At 41.5% G+C, this 20374-nt stretch overlaps 1 protein-coding gene across 4 annotated transcripts in view; it reads right to left on the bottom strand.

Moving 5' to 3' along the window:
• The window catches only part of Ltbp1 (latent transforming growth factor beta binding protein 1), a 239592-nt gene that overhangs the window by 60371 nt on the left and 158847 nt on the right, over positions 1 to 20374 (bottom strand). For all 4 annotated transcript variants that reach the window (XM_004627602.2, XM_023711174.1, XM_023711172.1 and 1 more), the window contains exons 19-20: positions 19528 to 19650; positions 15057 to 15182 (exon numbers count right to left, since the gene is read on the bottom strand). In XM_004627602.2, the coding sequence (XP_004627659.1) occupies positions 15057 to 15182; positions 19528 to 19650 (249 nt within the window). The remainder of the gene's footprint in view (positions 1 to 15056; positions 15183 to 19527; positions 19651 to 20374) is intronic.

Raw genomic sequence — 20374 nt, 5'->3', positions numbered from 1 at the left:
GGTCCCTCCTCTCTGCTGCGCGAGCATTTTGTGACACTGTTATGTCTATCACAGCTACGAGGGCTGGGAACCTTAACCAATCCTACAGGCAACTTACTTCTCCACTAAATGAGCACAGAAAGGGCAGGAAGCTACCAGAAATCTGTGGGCTTTCCGTCCAGATTGTCAAAGTAAAATATCTTGTTAATTCTTGCTTTATTAATTCTTTGCAGTTATAGCAGATGATTTCTTATTCCTGCTCAGTAGCACAAGAACCGCATATGTGACCTGAAGGTGAACGAGCCCCAGGCCAGTAATGAATTACTGGGCACCTTGCAGACTGACACTTAAAGTAACAGTGATTAACTAGAAAAGTTTGATAAGCAATACTTTGGAAATGAATGAATAGGAAAAGCTAATGTGAAACGCCTGCTAGAGACTACCTCTTCAACAAATAATATTTTGTGAGCATGACAGAATGCAACTCTCCATAGTTTCATGTTTTTAACAATGAGTTGTAGCAGTACAAGAGGACAGCATTTGCTTTACTTCTGTAATGACCTCTATAAAAACATCATTTCATTAGAATTCTCTGTGATGATGTGGGTACGCAGATATTTTTCCACTGTTAGTCTGGACAAAAGAAAGCCACCCTGTTCTGAAGTTAAAATTTGGAACATGAAATTAAATTGCAAATCATCCAATATCATATGTTTTCTTTTTTGCTTAGTGTTAAAACTAGTAAGTTCATTTTGCCTAGAGGTCTGTGAAAGTCATGTATAATGTTTATTATCACTAGCGATACTATCTAATAGGTTAGGGACCTGGTGGAGCTACCATCTAGTAATCTCTCAGCTGTTAACCAAGACAAATCAGGTATGCTAACATAAGAAATGCTAATTTCTCATTCAAGTGTTTGCTATTTGTATCCAATTTCTCATTCAAGTCTTTGCTATTTGTATCTTACTAGAAAAGACAGAAGTAAATATTGATGTTTCAACAAAAATGAAGAAAATCACACAGAGTCAGGAAATGAACCACCAATGGGCATTCCCCAGTGTCCACATGCACCACGCTTTTCAGGATCTACTGACTGTAACCAGGAGTCCTACATATTAAGGAGGATTCGAAGAATGAACTAGACCTTCAACTCTTAAAGATCAGGCACTCGATGTTATCCTGTCACTCAGGCCAATTATGAAATTAGAACAAAATACTGAAACAAGACATGCTTTCTCCACAGGGCTGGGTCACGTAAACCTTGAGGCTGAGCAAGAGATTAAAACTGTATTAGAAGACCTGGACAATGAAATTCATGACAAACACTGATGATCCTGTTATGTTTTCTGTATTAGAGTCAGAAAGCTGTATGTGTCCCCAAAAAGGGATTATTTGTGTCTATTTTGTTAATAAATCAGTTTCGTCTTTCTTCAAGGACACTCTTCCGGTTTTTTGTTTTGAATTAAGAAAGAAGGCATTTTATTTTCTTAGATTCCAAAATGTTCTGTGGATTTCCTCCTCCTCATTCTGATGTGACCTCCCTACATATCAGCAACGCTTGCTCCTTCTGCTGCCAGGACTCTGCGGAGGTGCGCGATGGGAGGGACTTATCCTTCACAGTAAGTCTCCAGGCCTACTGCACAGATGGGAAGAAGTGCCCTGCCCATTGCCAGGACATCTTTAGATGAACATATGGTCCATCTTGACCTAAGGGAAATTTAAAGATTATCCAGCTCAACCTCTTCAAGAACCAAAAAATTGAGGCCTGAACAGACGAAATGATCAGTGTCAAAGTTACACAAACATTTGGTGGTACAGGAAGGGTGCTTCATTGAGGAAGTCTTCTGCTCTACCCAACCTGTCTGCTTGCCTTTTATCAAAGTGACAACTTAAAAGGCTGTTCCTGCTGATGCATAGAAGGAACCGCACTGTGAACCCAACAGCCATATCGGATCTGTTTACTACCACGTCAGAACTGACTGTCACTTAATGAATTGAAATTTAGTCAGGTACCTTTCTCTTGCCATTAAACGAGACCTTGACATCTTTGTTCTTAAAACAAGAACATCAACTTACTTGAAATCTAAATACCAAAAAAAGATGTATTTTTAGGAGACGCTTGGAAGAAAACAGTACACCAGCCTCAGGAAGAGTGCAGTTCGTATCCACACTGCTGCTCTTCCCAAAAGGAAATGGCCCACTCTTGGCTGAAAGCTTCCTCACCATCTACATAGAGTAGGTCAAATATTTGATGGTAGAATCTTAGGAAAACTGATACAAAAAAAAGAGAGAGCTTTCCATTGGAAGGGATATAGGACTCCTGCTCAGGAGACGTCAGCTTTCACACTCCTTACACTCCTTCCTGAGAGGAACAGAAGCCAGGACATAGGAAATCCCAGCCAAGAAGTGGGATTGAGAGATAAACCAGCTGACTTGCACCCCAAGGAATGTTAAAATGGCATGGCTGCCGGCCCAACAGACAGTATAGTCTCCTCACAGCATAGGGAAGGAAGCCAGCACCAAGCAGAAGAAGAGCACATGGGCTAAAGAAAAAAGTCAAGCTGAACCAATAGGAAATGAAAAATGGGACTTGGAGCTGGCCCAGAAAATACAATAGGATATTGTGGAACCTTTTAAAAAAGGTCCAGTGAGGTCTGGCAACATGGCCAAGGCTGGCAAAGATAGTCTTTATGTGTTAAGGAAAATAATTTAGTTCTGGGAAATGGGGACAAGCCAGTAAATGGTAAGAAATGTCCTCACGCAGAACCTGACCATTGTGCCAGCCTCATAGAGAAGGGCAATAAGAAAGTATGGGACCTGGATGGTCACAAGTCTGTTTTGAAAGCCAGCCTAAAATAGACAAGAAGAGATGATAGAGTATCAGGTTATTTAAAATCTGTCTGCTAGCATGTAAGTTCTAAAAAAGAAAGCTACCAAATAGACATACCACCCCAGCCTTAAAATGTACCACCTTCAGAGAGATTTACTTGTTCCTTTAAAATTACTCAGACAAGCCCTATTTGATTTCCATAAACAGCTGTACATTCCAGAGAAACTAAACCAAAACTTTGCTCTGATTTTTATCAACTGCTATGAAAACAACACATTCTTCATTTTTGAAGACACAGAATTGAAAACCAACCTAAAATAATGAAAATATCATCCTAGTTAGCTTATCCAAAAACATAGTAGGCATCTTTATTTCTCCACATGAAATCACTATATCCTTCTGATTTTATGACATTTCCAGTCTCTCTATGCTTTGAATTTATTCAGTACCAAATTCCTACAATGACCTCCTACCGGGGTTTTTTCCTTTCCGCCACTCCATGGGACCCTAAATTCATCGCCCATAATGATGGAATTATTTACCTAATGGAACAGTGCAATCAAGATGCTCTCTGCTTAAACCTCTCCAGTGCTTCTCCAGGGATAACAATATGAGGCCCCTGCCATGCACGCTCTGAGCTGTCCGTGCATGGGTCTTCAAGTTGCTGGTCCAGCTGGCTCTTTCCCCTGCAGCTTCTACCATCCCTTCTTTGTCTTTCCAGGGGACCATTCCATCAAGATCAAATAGTTCTTGCTGCTCCTCATCTTAAAAATAACAGTCTCTTTGGACCATCATCCCACATCTCCCGTCCCTTTTAGCAGCCAAGGTTCTTGACTTTTCTACACATGCTGCGTCTACTGCTTCAGTTTACATCTTTCTTGAGTGGCCCTTATCATTAGGGCTCCACTCAAAGGACTCTTGGTAAAGCCATCAATTTTTAACACCCTAAGGATTCTTCTGGATTGTCATCTTAGCAGAATGCTCAGTAGTAGTCCCTTTAGTTGACCAATCATCTTTTTGAGGCACCCTCTTCCCTTGGTTTTTGTGGTTCTCTGTGCCCCTGGGTTGCCTCAACCTCTGGACCACCCCCCATACAATCTTTCTTTCTTACTCAAACTCAAAATATTGAAGTACCTTGAGACCCTTTTCTTCTCATTCTATGATCTTCTATGTCCTCACCAATTCTAATGAGTTCCAGTACCATCCGTATCCAATAACTCCCCATTTATAGCTCTGGCCTTGCATTCAGACCCAACATGATTTAACTGCCACCTGACATACCCACATGGATGTTTTATAGGCAACTCTAATTTCATATTCCCAAATCTCATTCCTGATGCTTAAGAACAAATGCTCCATTTCTCATTAGGGCTGGATCAGCCCCCCTATGGCCGCGTTCTTCTGTCCTGCCCCTTCTTGAAACCCTAAGAGCCACTGTGATCAGCCATCAGTCTGCTGTCTTCCCCACTTCATGGGGTCTAATGTACCTTTACAGATAACTATATTCAGTGATTAACACTCTTTTACATAAAGAGAGAAGATAAATCTAATGAGTTACGTTTAACTGTGTGATTTTTGAATACCCAACGAGTCCTAAAATTTATGTACTTAAATTATATCCAAGATTTAATTTCCAAAAGGCATTTAAGTCAGCAAAGAGGGATAAATACATAGAAGATTCTGTCTCAATCAAACTAAGATCAAGAATGAAAGTCCTGGGGGCTGGGGAGATATCTCAGTGATCTAAGCACCTGCCTGGCAAGTGTAAGGACCTGGGTTTGATCCCCAGTACTACATGCCATGCTGGCTCTCTGCTGAGCCTACTGCTGAAACCAGGTGTGGTGGCATGCACCTGTAATCCCAGCACTGGGGAGGCTGAGATAGGATCACTATGTGTCTGAGCTGTGTAGCAAGACCCTGTACCAAATATAAATAAAAGATTTTAAAAATTAAGAATTAACAAAGAAAGGAGCTGGCCAGATAGCTCAGCAGATTAAAGTGCCTGCTTAGGCAGATGCAGGGACTGGGGTTCTATCCCTGGCATGCCATGCCAGCCCCACTCCCGGGGTGCGCTGAGATGGTGACCAAGACTGGGCATGGTGGCATGGACCTGTAATCCCAGAATTTGGGAGTCCAAAAATAGGAGGATCACTATGGGTCCAATCTGTGTAATGAGACCCTCTAGACCCTGTACTAGATACATTAAAAGAAATTAAATTTAAAAAAAGAATCAAAGTCCTCATGAGTGAGGTCTTGCTAGATAGGCTTCATAAGCAAGAAACTGAAAGACCATGTCAGTTTTCACATTTTCAACTGCAGTGGCAGGATCACTCGTCAACGGCCAAGAAGATGAGCATGCTCACTGAGTGACACATAAAGTTCAGGTTTACATCTACAAAGGTCATTTGTATCATGAAGCAACTTCAAAAGATGCAGATGCCAGGCAAAGACCTCCCCACGCAGAAAGCAGAGAGACAGGGGATGCTGAGGGGTGTTGCGTGGGGAGGTCACTGCCTGCATGGGCTGATGTTTGCTTGGTTGTGAGAGCACGAGGGGCTGACACAGCAAAACCCAAACCTGTGTATCTCAAACATGTAAAGAAAAAGAAGTCCAAGCTAGACAAGGGGCACATTTTAAACAAAATACAGTAAAACTCCTCAATTTTTCTTTTCACAGAAGCAAAGCCAGTAGATGCAGCAGGTCACCTGGGCCACGTTTAAGTACACTTCCTCCCTACTTCTTCCCATCAAGGCTGATGCAGTATCAGGCGAGAGCTAGAAAAGCGCACGATAAGAACTTAAATTTGCAATAGGAAAGAAATATTTATTGAAAAGATGGAAAACTTTTTTTTCAATGTATTGATACAGGATTTTGCTATGCAGCTCCAACTCATAATGATCTTCCCATCTCAGCCTCCCAGTGCTGGGATTACAGGTGTGAATCCCCATGTCCAGTCTGGCTCAGCATGTCTGGGGGCAGGGCCGGCGCAACATGTGGTGCCAGGGATCAAGCCCTGGTCCCTGCACTTAGCTACGGAGGTGCTTAGTCCACTGAGCTATCTCAAAAGAACTGTTTTTCTAAAAGCAAATTTCTTCCTTCTTTACCACTTATTATATAATATACAATCACAAAAAAGTGATGTTTAGCTCCAGTATAAATTCCATGTGATTCAGAAAAAAGTTCTTTAGAAACAGGATTCTGACCTTCAAATGCATATCCTGGCCATCCTAATTACTCATAAAATACATGTAAAATACATATTTTACACTATTATAAATTTTTAAAATACACTCATTTTGCTAGAGCAGATTTTTCATAACCACTCCAACTGCCTTTGTATTAATGCATAGCTTTGCATTTTTATACCTGGGGTTTAAAACAATAAATTTCCTCTTCTCAGTTCAGGGCCAGGCTTTGCATTTTCTCTTCTCATAATCTTTCTTATGCTAAGCAGTGCTGCCAATGAGGACAGAGAGAGAAGACTTAGTGCAGGCCAAAGACCTCAAATCCCAGATTCATCTTTTTGACATGTAGGCCCCAGAGGCAACATAAAATCTGCCAAAAAAATTCTTGTTTTTTCACTATTCTAATTTTTCTCTTTCTGTATTCAAATAGGATGCCAAGAAAGGTCAGTTATGAAACCACAAAAAATAGCCTACCTCTAGAAATCACAGTTCCACTGCCTGGACACAAATGAGCCCCAGTACTGGCTGACAGCTTAGTAGTAATTGATACAGAAACTGAAATACTGAGCGGGTGAAGGATGAAAGCCAGGCATGCGAAACTCAGGCAAGATGAAGGGTAAAGAATAAAGCAAGCAGAATGGGAAAAAAATCACCCAGCTGTTCCTTAGAGGACTAAATCTAGAATATAGAAAGAATGAAACAAACCTCAGAATGCCCCAAATATAAGACCCAGTCAAGAACTGGGCAACCAAAATGAACAGACACTTCCCAGATGAAGAAGTACAAAGAGTCCATAATACATGAAGAAATCTTCAACATCTCTGGCCACTAGAGACATACAACTTAATACTAAGATTTCAATTTATACCAGAAAGAATGGCTGTCATTGAGAAATCTAATCATAACAAACACTGGTGAGTGGTGGGGAAGGGGAACCTTTCTACATTGTTGATGGGAATGCAAACTAATACAACCACTATGCAAATCAGTATGAGGCTGCCTCTAAAAATAGAAAATATAAATTTCATGTGGTTGCCTGCAAAAATTGGCTTTCCACATGCTTAAGACTAAAACTAGGCCCATGCCCATCACCATATCCTAAATTAAATGCAAGATAGAATAAAGATCTAAATATTAAAAAAGAAATGCTAAATTTGTTGGAAGAGAGAATAGGCACAAATCTAGAAAACAGGTGTAGAGAAAAACTTCACAATTAAAATCTCAATGGCACAGGAAATAACCCACAAAATGTAGGAAAAATTTTAGCCAGTTGTTCTTCAAAGGACTAGAACATACAAAGAAACATGTCTAACACATAGAAAAAAACTGAAAAACTTCAGACTCCTAAATTTAAAGACCCAATTCAAAAATGGGCATCTGAAATGATAAAAACACTTCTCAGATGAAGAAATAGAAATGGCAAACATATGAAAAATATTCATCATCACTGATCATTTGAGAGATGCAAATTAAAATAAAACTGAGGTCCTATCTCACTCTAGAAAGAATGGGTATCAACAAGAAATCAAACAGTAACAAATGCTGGAAAGGCTGTAGGGAAAAGAGAACCCTTCTCCAGTGCTGGTGGCAGTGCAGACTGGTGCAACCACTGTGGAAATCAGCACAGAGATCCCTCAAAAAACTAGGACGAAAGGTCCCATTGGATCCAGCTGTTCTCCTTCTTGGTATCTTCTCAAAAGTACTAAAAGCACCATACCACAGTGATATATGTGCACCCATGTTTATAACAGCACAGTTTGTAATAGCTGAATCTTAGAAACAGCCCAAAGGCCCCAAAACTTATGGATGGATAAAAAAGATGTAGTTTTTTTTTTTTTTTTTTTAAACAGTAGGGTACTACGCAATCATAAAAAGGATAAACTTGAGACACTTATAGCTAAATAGATGGACCTTGAGACCAACCTCATGTGAAATAAATCAGACATATGTATAAGCATCACATTGTCTCTCTGATGTGAGAAACTGAAAGTATAGATAAGAACCAAAATATATAATAGCTATTGTGAAACAGGAAGCAACTGATCAAAAAAAAAAAATAGGGGAATGGGAGCAGAGAAAAATGATAACATGGCAACAAAGCTTTGTAAATAAGGGGGGAGAGGGGTTTAAAGGAAGAGAGGGAAGGGGGGAGAAAGAAGAACAAAGATATGCTATGTACAAGTTCCCTAGGAAGAATGTGATCAATCGATCGATTGATTTCTCCACCCATCCATCCATCTATACTGTAGTAACAATAGCAACAACAAATTTCATTGGACCCAGCTATTCCCCTTCTAGTTATCTTTTCAAAAGAACTAACATCAATTTGTAGGGATACATGAATACCGGTTTTATAGGAGCACAATTCATACTATCTAAATCCTGGAAGCAGCCTCTATGCCACCAACAGATGAACAGATGGGAAAAGTGTGGTATCTACACACAACGGACTGCTCCTGAGCTATGCAGAAGGAGAAGTTCAAGGCATCTGCATGAAGATGGACACATCTGGAACGCAAGTGAAATGAATTAGACACACAGCTTAAATGCTGCATGGTTTCTCTCATTTGAGTCATCCGAAATACAATCAAAGAGCAAAAGCAAAGCTGAAAGGAAGCATAGAGCTAGAGCTTTTGCAAACGGGAAGTGGCTCAAGAGAGGGGGGTGGGGCAGGGCACACGCTATAAAATGATTAGAGATTTGTCTTGCACATGGAACAAATATCTACAATGTTTGTAAACAAACACACTGCAAACATGAACTAAAATAAATATCATGAAACTTGGAAAAACTGGATCTAGAAATGGTGGAAGGGTGAGGTCGTGAGAGGAAGGGGAATAAAAAAGAATGAAGAAGTGTTATGTACATACACCTCATCCAAAAAAATGGATGTAAATTTCATACATTATAGACATGCACTAATAGAATAAAATTTACAAAAGAATAATGTAAGTTATATATAAATGAATTGCTATATTACATCATATATGATTTTAAATACACTTTAAGTTTTAAAATATATAGACTATGTTCATTCATCAATATCTAGACCCGGGCCAGCCAGATAGCTCAGCAGATTAAAGCACCTGCAAGCAGGCGCAGGGGCCGGGGGTTCGATTCCGGGGCCTGCTGTGCTGGCCCTGCCCTTGGGGCGTGCTGAGGTGACAATTGATACTGGGCTTGGTGGCGCATGCCTGTAATCCCAGCTCTTGGGAGGCTATAAACAGGTGGATCATTATGAGTCTGATCTAGTAGTGAGACCCTAAATACTCTGGAGACCCTTCCCTAAAATACTAAATAAATAAAGCAAGCACTTGCTTAGGCAGACACAGCGACCAGGACTCAATACCACGACGTGCCAGGCTGGCCCTGCCCCCCGTTCAATACCATGCTAAGTCAGTGATTGAGAGGATGCAACTGGGTGTGGTGGCACATGTCTGTAATCCCAGCACTTGGGAGCTAAACAGGAGAATCACTGAGTCTGATCTTTGTAGTGAGATCCTGTAGACCCTGTACTTTAAAAAAAAATCTATAGATATAGATATATAGTTATAGATAGATATAGGCCTGGACTGGAACAATGGTACCAGGCAGTTTCCTTCACAAATGTTTACTCGGCTCTGTGGTCAATGTTCTACAAGCACCGATAACATAAAAACAAGTCTGTATATAACACCCATTCCTTTCAAGTGCCCATGTACTTACTAGGCACACAAATGACAGTAATGCAGGCACCAGGGCAAGTGGGCCACCGAGTGTGTTTGACTGCCAGCCTCCACAAGCCCCGCGGGTACTCTTCTTGTCCTCACTGTGCAGCTGGGCAACTGAAGTCCTGAGATTTAGAAACTTGCCCAAGTTCATGCAGTTTAGGAGAGCTGAACTAAGAGTTCAAGTTCATGCTGTCAAACTCCAAACCTTCACTTTCTAACCGTTGCTAGCCCAGCAGCTATTCACAGTGTGCTTCCCAGAATTAAACGAAGCTGGGTACATGCTGGGACACAGCTGTAATCCCAACTACTGCTGGGAAGGCTGAAGCAGGAAAATTTTGAGTTCAAGGCCAGCCTGGGTAATTCAGTGAGATTCTGTCTCAAAAATTATTAAAACCTTGAGCCTGGGGATATAGCTCAGTGGTACAGTACTTGCCTAAACTGGGTGAGGCTGTAGGTTCAGTTCTGAGGTACCACAAAGAAATGAAACCAAATACAATTCAAGGGCCACTTCCTATCATCCTCAGTTGGTAGCGATCAGTGCAGATGTACAACCAGCTCAGGATGAACTCTTCCTCCGTTCATTCATTCACCAACATTCACTGTACCCCAACTATCCCCAGTGAAACACAGAGCTCCAAAGAATACAGAAAACTATTCCCACCTCCCTTGCCTTAAAGTCTAGCAGCAGAGCCTAAAAATGAACCAACAACAGTACAGAAAGTACAATAGGGTCATCCACTTTAAAAAAACAGAGAAGCAGGAAGTAATTGGATTCTTTCACAAATGCATGAGTGAATCTGACAAAAGCACTCGAAAGAGGGCTCACTGAGGAAGCAGTGTTTAAAGCAGTCACCAGGTGTCTGGTGACAATCTCTGCACACGAGTGCGATGTCTTCCTTTTAGGCTGCTTTATGGCATTCCAGAGCCTGTCAGTACTTAGCCTGCCCAGACATTTGTGCAAAGATATAAACGAAAAACTGGTAAAAGGCACTTTGCAAAGTGCCTGAATGTTAATAAGAACTCCACGAATGCTCTTAAAATTATTGCCATGGTTTTAATAAAGTCAAAAATTATTCTGACTGACAAACTGACAAAAATTATTCCTAGTACCTGGGAATCCGAGGTAGTCGCAGAGTATTTGTGTCAGACATGTTACAAGTAGCTGTTCCTGAAACTGACACATGAAGCCTTGCAATTTATGTCTGAAGTGTGAAAATACTACTCGCAACAGCTTCCCATGACCTAACCAGAACCCTGTTTGTTGATGACATCCAAGGATGCACCAAAGGGCTACAGAAAGCCCATGCCAGTGGCCTGGGCGGGCACCAGTGCAAGGCACGCTGTCGAGCTTGCCGCTTCACAGCTTCTACCTTTGGCCCTTCACATATCTTTTTTTTTTTTTTTTTTGGCTGCAAGCAAAGTGTTTACTTCTCCTTCTGTAATGGGATGATTTTCCACAGCTCTGAGGTTGAGAAAGGTCAGTGGTGATAAAAAGGCTTAGAGAGTTATTCGATTTTTTTTCTTTTATTATGAGTTTCTTTATACAAATGTTGAAATGTGAAAGATAATCAAGCAATGCATGGAAAAACTGCATTCCAGATCCAAGAGCAACCTATTCCAGCAAAATTTCCTCAGCTTTCTCCCTAATGATTTAAACATTCACTTCACACACTCCTGCAGAAGCACATTCACAGGAAGCCGAGTGTGAACAGTAGCCCTCCGTGCCGAGGCTACTTCCGTTACCTGCAATGCTATCAATTCTATTTTTCTTCACATGAGGAGATGCTGGGTTCCATTGTTAAGCTGAATTTAGAAAGCTAAAGCATACTCAAGTGACATTCTCTTAGTAGGTTGTTTCCTTTCAGACCCTGAAAGTATGAAAAATCTAAACGTGTTTGGGCCAAGCAGCCAGATGTAATATATTACTGTGTCAGAGTACTTCAGTGTCCTACTTGGCTTGCAAAAATATTTTCTCTTTGGTGATGGATACGAAGTTCTATGCCCATGCCACAAAACCACTGACTGCTTGGAGTATTGTCAATGATGGTTTTATGTTTTCTTTCTATCCTGTTTGTAGAAAAATGTACCTAAAGCGCTGAACATAAACCACACGTGAGCCCTATTAGTTCTTTCACTTGGCAAAGTTGTCCTCACTGTGTTTGAGGCAAAACCAGCCTCCAAGCTTGAAGTCACCTTGTTTCAGTCAGACTAGTACTACTGGTCTTGGTAAGTCATACGAAGGTGGCTGTCTTTACAGGTAAGTAAAGGTGCCAGAAGGGTTTCTCCTCTTGGGTAAATACATTAACAAAGAATGGTTCAGAGTAAATATTTGAAGAGGCTTCAGGATTAGAATTTCTTTTATTTTCCCCTCTGGCACCAGAGATTGAACTCAGGACCTTGCACTTGTGAGGCAGGCGCTTAAGTCGTTGAGCTATTTCTACAGCTCTCTGACAAGAGGACTTAGTTCTGTGACTAGCTAGGGTAAAGCATTCTAGGACTCAGAATTCAGGGTAGATGTCACAAGAGTGCCCTCTCAGCCTTGTAGTTCTCGCATTTTCCATTTTGGAAGTGTTTCAAAAACAAGTACCAGACGCTGCTCATCATGTCCTGTGTCCAGGGCATTACCTCGAAAAGTGAGAAAACAAAAGAAAGTCGTCACCATCCAGGGGAGGGAAATACAGGAGGGAAAGAGAGAATCACAAGGAAAGGTTTTCATTTCTCCTTTCCAACTAAAAATAGGTTATGCCAGAAATGTGTTTGGCTTTTAAAATGGATGTTATTTCTGAGAGCACATTAAATTTCCAACGAAATTACGGCTTCCATGTGCTTGCTGCTCTCCCTGCTCCCAGTCCCTTAGCTCCTCCTACTACCAACAACCCACAGCACGGTGCTTCATTTATCACCACATACTCAACCAAAGCCCGCAGATGACGTCAGGCTTCACTCTCGCTGTGCGTTCTCCAATGTTTTAAAACTTGCTTTGTGAACAATGGAACCTGTGTGGCACTACAGGAAGGGCCCTTGAGCGGCCATCTTAGGCTCTCCTTGCCTTCTGTTCACTCAGCCAGTAAAGACCAGTTTGAGAAGGAAAGGTAGTTGATACACCTTCACCATTTTATTCAGAAATATTACTTTAATCATTCTTTCATGAACCTGCATATATACATATATAATGTATTTATAGTGCAGGGTCTACAGGGTCTCACTACACAGATTGGACTTGTAGTGATCCTCCTGTGTTCAGCCTCCCAAGCACTGGGATTACGGGCACATGCCACCATGCCCAGTCTCAATTGCTGTCCCAGTGCACCCTGAGGGAGGGGCCGGTACAGCATGCCGGAGATCGGACACCCAGCCCCTGTGTCTGCCTAAGCAGGTGCTTTAATCCACTGAGCTATCTGGCTGGCCCTTGAACCTACTTACAGAGGCAGAATAGCCAACTATGAGCACCCCAGTTAGTCTCAAACCTTGTACACAGAAGGGAGAATCTCTAGGTGAGAAGAAGGTGGTAGGAGGAAAAGTGCTTTCACGGGCTGGCACAGAGTAGAAAGTCAGAAAGGGTTCTGATCCCCTGTGGTTTTGCAGCATTCGACTCTGCGATTTGAGGAAATAATATGTGAATTGTATTACAGTACCTGGCATGTCACAGCTGCACTTAAATGTACCTACTTTGGAATCAGAACACCAGATAGATACTATCCTCAATGAGGAAAGTACTTTATAAGGGATTAGAAGGCTTCTAAACATGTATTTTGAAATTAAAATCTTTGTCAACCAACAAAATCAGAGCTGCACTCAATTAGAGTGACTACATAATAACCCTCCAGTCACAAAAATCGTGTATCAAAAGGCACAGAATTAAGAAAAATTAGTACATACAAAGAGCAGGATAAACGCAGATATGTTTCTACTTGGACTTTTGTTCCGGCACAATAGCTCTGATTAGCGAGTGCTCAGGAGGGCACGTTCCCTCCTCAATGTAGTTTTGCTCATCATAAGCGTCAGCACTTGTAACTGGACCATTTCCTCGTGAAGGCAGACTTACCACACGTTATGATTTGGAGCTTAGAGAGGAAGCAAGCCTGCATCTCTGCATGTGGGGTGTTTGCAAATGTGTTTTATTGGTGACTGAGTGAGCCAGCGCCTGCTCTCAGCCTAGAAGAGTGCTTTCTAGGAGGACGCGCGTGTTCAGGCAGTGTCTTTTCTAAAAACTCTAGTCTCCACGCTCGAAGTATAAACTTAACATAAAACGAGAACCAGGGAAGGATGGATTCCTTGTAAATCTCTCATCGCCCACATTATTACGATGCCTTCCGCCATTTCTCAACTTCTGATTCCATCCAAGCCCCTCAATCTGTGTGCTCAGACTCCACCCTGCACTGTCTCTCCCCCTCTGGAAGCCAAATCTGGCCTCCATGTTTTGTCTGCTCAGCAGGAGAGCAATTTCAGCAATCTCCTGCTTTTCATAAGATTAGTTTATTCCTCCCAACACCATAATTGATTTCAGCTGAACCTGGTCGCTGTCATCCCATCATGGTCCTGGGAGGAGAGCAGATACTCCCTGTTGCAATATTTTTTAGGACAAAGAATCTGGGTACTGTCTTGGGCCTGATCAAATACTTGCTATGCACGTTTTAAAATATGACACTTCTCAATAGTCTAGACTCTCAAGATGGACTGAAATTATGACTGTGGGAATCTTAGTTTGCTGTACATAAGGTTCCGATGAATTATTCAATTTATCAAAGTACACAAAGACATCAAGAACAGAAATCTTGTGAAAATAACCAGCAATGCCCCTCTGCAAACAGAGAAAGAGAGCGCACGTAGGAAGCAAACAGTGTTACCTTAACATTTTATAACTCGCTCATAAGTAGGCAAGGAAATATGCTAGCATAGAGGTATAGATTTTAGAAGAGTAAGTCTAGGAAATCTTTTCACATTGGCACAGAGAAATCAAGCAAGATTTCATTTTCTTATAAATAGAATGATGAAAATGATGAAGTACAACCCAAATGTGCAGGCTCTTCAGTCACTGAAGGAAGCTGCTGTTGACCTTTAAGGCTTCCAAGATGCCCCTACAATCAACAGCCCTTCCACATTCTGGCTCATTCATTAGCATCAGTACAGAACTCCCCGTGAGTGTGTTCATCATCATGCCCTGGGCTATCTGATTTGCAAATCCCAGCAACCCCTGAGCTATGCTTTCTGGCATGCATCACCTTGATATGTACAGTCTTTGAAGTTGTGAATTATGAGTACCTCTTAGCAACTTAGAGTCTTTGAACAGAAAGTGTTCCCCTTTCTGCTCTGTTGCACAATGAAGCTTTGATTTCCTCTGATTTATCTTACCTTCACAAGTACGGCCATCTGCAGAGATGGAGAAGCCTTGCTCACAGACACAGTGGAAAGAACCACCTGTGTTCAGACACTCCCCATGAGGACCGCAGAGCCCTGGTTGCTCACACTCATCAATATCTGGAATTTGAAACACAGCGTCAGATACATGCAAAGAGCTGTTCTGTTTTCATCCAACATCAGGCATTAGAAATTCTCTTACAAATGGATGAGATGTGTATTCTGTGACCCAACTGCATCATCTCTCCATGTAAGAGACCACAGGACAAGTAGAACGGTCATGAGAAAGAAACTACTTGGGGAGCCCATACAACAAAGTCACTGCCCAAATATCTCAAGCAACAAAAATATAGTCTTAAGCTTCAACTCAAATGATCCTTATCTTAGACATATGGTATCAGAGGCTGGTGAAATAGTAATGAACAACCCAGAGAAGTATTCCTCCCCAGTGGGGAGGCTGTGTTCACCTCTGCCCTCCCCCACTGTGCCATTTACAACTCTGTTACAAGTGTCCCATCTTGCTTCCCCACCTCTGCTCCATGGGCTGCATTATGGCAAAGCTGGATGCGCCATACACATAACATTTGCCTCATAAATGTCTGAATACATAAATGATGTTGAGTCCCATCTATATTTCACTGGAAATGGGTAACAGAAATAAAACACAAGGAAAATGTCTTTTGAACTAGGTTATAGCTTTGCGATGGTGAAATTAACACACGAGGTGAAGTGTTTGGCATAGTGCTTACTACACAAATGAAGGCCATAAAGTGGTTGCTATTATTATGAAGGTTCATGAACAGACAGATCATGCAGGAGGTAAATCTGAGTGACCATCTTATGCGCTGCTTGTCCTCAGTGCGGTACGCTTCCCATGACCAGGGAGATGAGCACCGCTCAACAACAGTAACACATCGATGCTTACTGAGAGAGAAATGTGTTTTCCCACCAGTTCCAGCTATCCTGACATGAAGTGCCCAAGATGACCTCACGGGAACCTACAGGATGGGCCACCTGCTCGCCACAGCCCTGCTGCAGGCCACTGCCCTGCTGCACTGTTTTAACTACTTGTTTGCTCATCTGAGTGCCTCATTATTTGGTTTGCTCACCAGAAGAAGGACTGCATGCTTTTCCTCTGAGTTCCTAACCCTTGGTACTGTGCGTTGGTAGTGTCCTAGGAATGGCTGCTCACCACAAAATTGACCAGTTATGCTCATGCTGCACGAGCGTAACAGTGACGCGTTAAGGTTCCCTTTGTTAACAGGTGTCATAAAAATAGATTATCGTGTTTTCACCACCATCCAAGCAGTAGCTCCATGTAGATCACTTTCCCGTCTTTCTGAGGTCCCTTAGAAGTCTGTAATAGATCCTCTTAGCAGTTCGTCCATAGCTTCAATTAAATTTTTTTCTCTATAAAGAGGATGGGGCCTTTGCCAGTATGAAATTCACAAGAGAATAGAGGAGGCACATGAATAATTGCGAAGCTTAATAACAACAGGAAAAATGGACAGCATGTGAGTGCTCAGTGACTTCTAGAACTGACTGCGCCTGGCCCTGTGGTTCTTCCTCAGTACATCAACCCCTTTCCATGTGCACAGGATTTCACAAGCTCTCCATTGCCTGCTGAGTTCACTGTGTGATGGAAATTCTGGGAACTACAGACATATTCTACTTTCTTTATTAATCCTGAATTCTTCACCCTTCCATCTGCCATGCAATTCAGACTATTTCTGGCCTATCCATTGCTGAATCAAAATAAGAAATCAAGCAGGACTTTGTCACATCTCTTAACAATCTCCCCCTTTTGTTGTTGTCACTAAGTCTCAGATATTCCAGGGAAAAGCAATGATTAGTACGCTACAGATGATTTTACTCTGAAATTCTTCACTTCTATTATAAAGTCAGATATTCCCGTTTTTATTTACTATGTACTGGTGACATACCAGATGGGACATCTGAATTCTGACAGCCTCACAACCTTTGGTTCCACGTCTTCCTTCCAGGCTGCTGCCCAGAGTTACTGCTAGCTCGCCGAGAAGGCACAGTAAAGTACCTCACTTGAGGGTCTAGCCTGCAACCATAGCCATCTCATCAACCCCTGGCTTCTTCCCCAGATTTCCTCCTTATTGTATCGACCACCTCCATGTGGCCCTCTAAAAGCTACCCGCTTTACACCTTTGCACAACTGTACACAAACATTCATGCTTCAAAAGAAGTCACTTATTAACAAACAATAGTCTAAAACGTTTGATGACAGGAATGGGAGACAAACTCCCAGACTTTTTTCCAGGAAACTGCTAAGAACAACAACAGGGCTATCTGGAACTATGGAAACATATGCATTCAATTTGGGTTGTACTTATTGAGGCATTTCTAAACTATGCTGCTAGTAACGCTGAACTAAAAGCCAGACTATATTTAAGATGGGTTTCTTTCATGAATCTGAGATTCCACAGAAACTCACAATTTGGCATGTGTAATTCAAAATGGGAAACTGAAATGTGTTCTGAATCTCAAACATATCCTGCCACATTCCTGAGAAACTATTAGCATGGCATTTCCATACTGTCTGCAGATCATCATTAATTTTGCAGGCAGAAGGAAATCTTAAAACACACTTCCCCAGCTGCAAATGCCTGGCTGAATACGGGTCTTCAGAACACGAGGCAAGACTTCAAGCGGATGCCAATCACCCAGCTCCTCAAATATGCCCCGTGCTTATTGGCACTGCCATCAATTCAGTCCTGAAACAAACTCAGAGAAGTCTGTACCGGCCTATAAAATGCTAACATGCTACCAGATGAAGGCCTAGTACGTCCCGGGGTGCAGGCAGAACGAAAGATCAAAACTACCTCTCGTGATAGATTAAATCATGATCATTCAAAATAAGCCGAGTATCCAAGTGATATAAATACAGACTACAATGCCAGAAAGTAGAGGATGAGACCGATTCACACACATCATTCTTGAATCAGTACTAAGACCTGTCTCAGAAACGTCTCTCATTTGTTTGGACTCATACTCTTCGAACAAACATTAATTTATTCTGAAAAACAGGAATAAATGTGACAGAATGGAATCAATTTAGTAATGACTGTCAGTCCATAAAATCCCATTCACCTGGAGCAGTCACCTATTTGAGAGTTACTATCAAATCACAGACATAAATTTATTACACCAAGAGAAACAGTGCAATTAGTGACTCAGATAACTGAGTTTCGGGTGATTTAACTCTAGTAGCTAAATTATAAAATTTGTGATATAACATCTTGGTTAATCTATACTGATTTGATGTTGCTTCTATTTGACAAAAATGAATTAGAAAGGAAAATATCACATATAAGCCAAAAAGTCTTTAAAAAATAGTTTGTTTTTTTTTTTTATCTTGTTGTCCCCCCAAAGTCTCATGCAGTCATGGGGCGGCTTCTAGAGTTTGTGATAATTCATGATCTAATGTTGGGATTATGGGTGTGAGTGCTATACCCGCCCTGAGGTAGGGAATACACATATAATATGAGGGAAGAGTGGCTTGCTAGTTGCCTCAGTTGCTGCTCCTCCCTTTCTCTTTTCTGTCACCATCAACTGTACCCTCTGCCATGTGCCACTCTGCCTTGGAACCAGCTGAGTGTGCACTGAAACCTCCACTAACCGTGAGCTAAATAAACCTTTCCTTCCTTAATTTTGGAAGGAAAATTTGGGTATTTTGTCCCACCAATGAGAGAAAAGTAACTGAGACAGATAGGATTTAAGTTTTTGTAGCATTTTTACAGAAATAAGGCTCATTTTTCTTATAGTCCCTAAATGAAAATAGCCTTACATACATGTATGATTACTCTTCTCCTGAATCAAATCTGAGGACACTTAATATCAGCATTGAGAATATTAAATTCACTAATTTTTTAAACTAATTTCATAGATATAACATCACACAAAGCAGAACATCTAGTATCTTTAAATACTAGGATTAGTAAGGGAACTATTTCTAAAGGACTTTGGCACAAAGAATTTTCATATCTCCATGACACGTACCTGGTTATGAACAGTGCAAAGCACAAACCTATGCCTACAATCATCTTAGAGACTAAAGTGTCCCTTCCCTTGTAATACTGGTAACTGAATCACGGACAGGAGATATTACAGGTGGCAATCCAGAAGGTTACAGATCCCTACAGGTATGGTGGCACACACCTGGAATCCCAGCACTGGAACACTGAAGAAGGATCACAAGCTGGGGCCCAGCCTGGTAGCTTAGCAACACAGCCAGACTCTGCTGTGAGTTTTAGTTAATAAACCAGCGTGCAAAGCAAGACCTTCCTGTATCTGATACAGACCCAAGAAAGACACTTTGATAGTACAAACTGACAGAGTGCTTTTTTATCTATAAAGCAAGTGATAAAGCTCTGGGCAGGACGCACTGCAGAACTGAAGAACAACGTAAACAGTGCCTGTGGAAAAGGAGCAGTACCTTGGCATCCTTTGTTGCTGTTCAGCTGGAATCCATCGGGACAAGTGCAGTCGTAAGACCCGGCAGTATTAATGCAGTCTCCTCCCTGGCATGCACTCTTGTCCTCCAAGCATTCGTTGATATCTACAAACCAACATTAAACTTTCAAAGACAAACTATAAGAAAACTAGACTTACTTTTACACACAAGTAGGTAGTACTTTACATAATCTACAATGCATGATTTTAAATGACAGCCTTTTAGCTTGGAATTTCTAAAGAATGAAGCATTTTGCAAGGATTTTTAGCATTAAACAATACATAGAATTTTATTTTTCTTATTTTTTAAGGTTTTTCTTCTTTCTTTCTTCTTTTTTCAGAACTGGCGATTAAACTCAGGCCCTTGCTCTTGCCAGGGAAGTGCTTATTCCACTAAACTATCTCTCCAGCCTCTATTTTTCTTATTTATTTATTTTTTTGCAGTACCAGGGATTGAACTCAGTACCCTGCACTTGCCAGGCAAGCACTTATTCTACTGAACTATCTCCCCAGCCCAATACATAGAACTTTAAATATCAAATGTAAATAACTAGAGAAGTCTGAACTTTGGTAGCAGTAACATGTTTTTGGTGACAGAAAATATTTTTAAAAAACACACTGTTGGGCAGGTGAGCTAGCTCAGTGGACTCACTGCCTGCTTAGGCAAGCACAGGGACTGGGCTTTAATCCTGAGCACCACATGCCAGGCTGGCCACAGCCCTGGGTATGCTGAGGTGACAACGGAGTCCAGTCATGGTGGTACATGCCTGTAATCCCAGCTCTGGGGAGGCTGAAAACAGGAGGATCACTATGAGTCCTAGCTGCATAGT

Source organism: Octodon degus, unplaced genomic scaffold (genome assembly GCF_000260255.1).
Source record: "Octodon degus isolate 3935 unplaced genomic scaffold, OctDeg1.0 scaffold00020, whole genome shotgun sequence".
NCBI lineage: Eukaryota > Metazoa > Chordata > Mammalia > Rodentia > Octodontidae > Octodon > Octodon degus.
The sequence above is the reverse complement of the archived record's forward strand: the minus strand, read 5'-3'. Positions and strand labels throughout refer to the sequence as shown.